General features: G+C 28.1%; 1 protein-coding gene across 4 annotated transcripts in view; it reads right to left on the reverse strand.

Moving 5' to 3' along the window:
• LOC108572311 (fatty-acid amide hydrolase 2-like) overlaps nt 1–1,077 on the reverse strand; it is a 4,647-nt gene that overhangs the window by 1,320 nt on the left and 2,250 nt on the right. For all 4 annotated transcript variants that reach the window (XM_017934518.1, XM_017934522.1, XM_017934520.1 and 1 more), the window contains exons 5-7: nt 751–1,043; nt 275–370; nt 8–166 (exon numbers count right to left, since the gene is read on the reverse strand). In XM_017934518.1, the coding sequence (XP_017790007.1) occupies nt 8–166; nt 275–370; nt 751–1,043 (548 nt within the window). The remainder of the gene's footprint in view (nt 1–7; nt 167–274; nt 371–750; nt 1,044–1,077) is intronic.

The following is a 1,077-nucleotide window of genomic DNA, read 5'->3' on the forward strand; positions in this document are numbered from 1 at the left end:
AACTTACTTTCAAAAACAGTTTCATATTTTCAGTTACATTCATTGCCCATTTAGCATCTTCTTTAGGCAATAAATCTTCATCGATTAATTTTAAAATCGCAGCTAACGTTAATTCAGATTTTTTGGTTAAGAATTTAAAAACTTCTGTAACAGCATTTGCACGATACTGAAAAAATGTTTTTTTATATACTTATATTTCAGCAACCGTAATTAGATACATGGTGTGCTAAAGTTATGATAAACACAGTATATACATGAAAATGTAAATATATACCTTCCCATTTGTTATACTTAATTTGAAGTCTAAATCTTCTTGAGTCATCCAAAATCTCCATAACCGATAACTATATTGAGAACCAGGTATCTTTATCTATAATAAATACGTATCAAAGTTAGTACCTGTTAAAGATAAAAATAAAATAATTTAAAGTATTTTGGTATTGAATGCTTAAATTGCAAAAAATTAAATCCATTCCCAACTATGACGAGATAAAACAATGCGAAGCGAAATAATAGTTTGTGTCTCGTTACATTCTACTACTGTCCGCGGTTTGGGCCATTGCTTGCGGGATTGATACCATTGCGAATGGATTAATAATAAACAGAGCAATATAAAGCAATGTAAAAATAAATAATGTTACAGACTTATTATGTAAAATACAAATAAAATTACAATCAAAATATTAAATAAATATGTAATGTACCGAAATAAAATTATGAAGAAAAATCATAAAATTTGTAAAGATTTACTTTTGTTGCAGATCCAGTCATTTCCTTAAAATATTGCACAGCTTTTAAAAGAACAGCTTTCATTTCGCTATTTACTTTACTTGCCCTTATATCACCAGAACTTTCTTGGTAAAAAATATTAAGATCTTTTAAATCTACCACTGCATCAATATCCAGTAAATGTAAATTTTCTCCAACTAAAACTTTTAAAAGTGGTACTAAATCTTCTGCTTTTTTACAGATTGGACCTGCTTCTGCCATTGAATTAGGACGGTTCTTCTGTCGTAGTCCAACACCTTTCAATGGTGTTAAATCTAAAATTGTTAATTAATATTAAACCTAAAATCC

This window comes from Habropoda laboriosa, unplaced genomic scaffold (assembly GCF_001263275.1).
Source record: "Habropoda laboriosa isolate 0110345459 unplaced genomic scaffold, ASM126327v1 scaffold65, whole genome shotgun sequence".
Lineage (NCBI taxonomy): Eukaryota > Metazoa > Arthropoda > Insecta > Hymenoptera > Apidae > Habropoda > Habropoda laboriosa.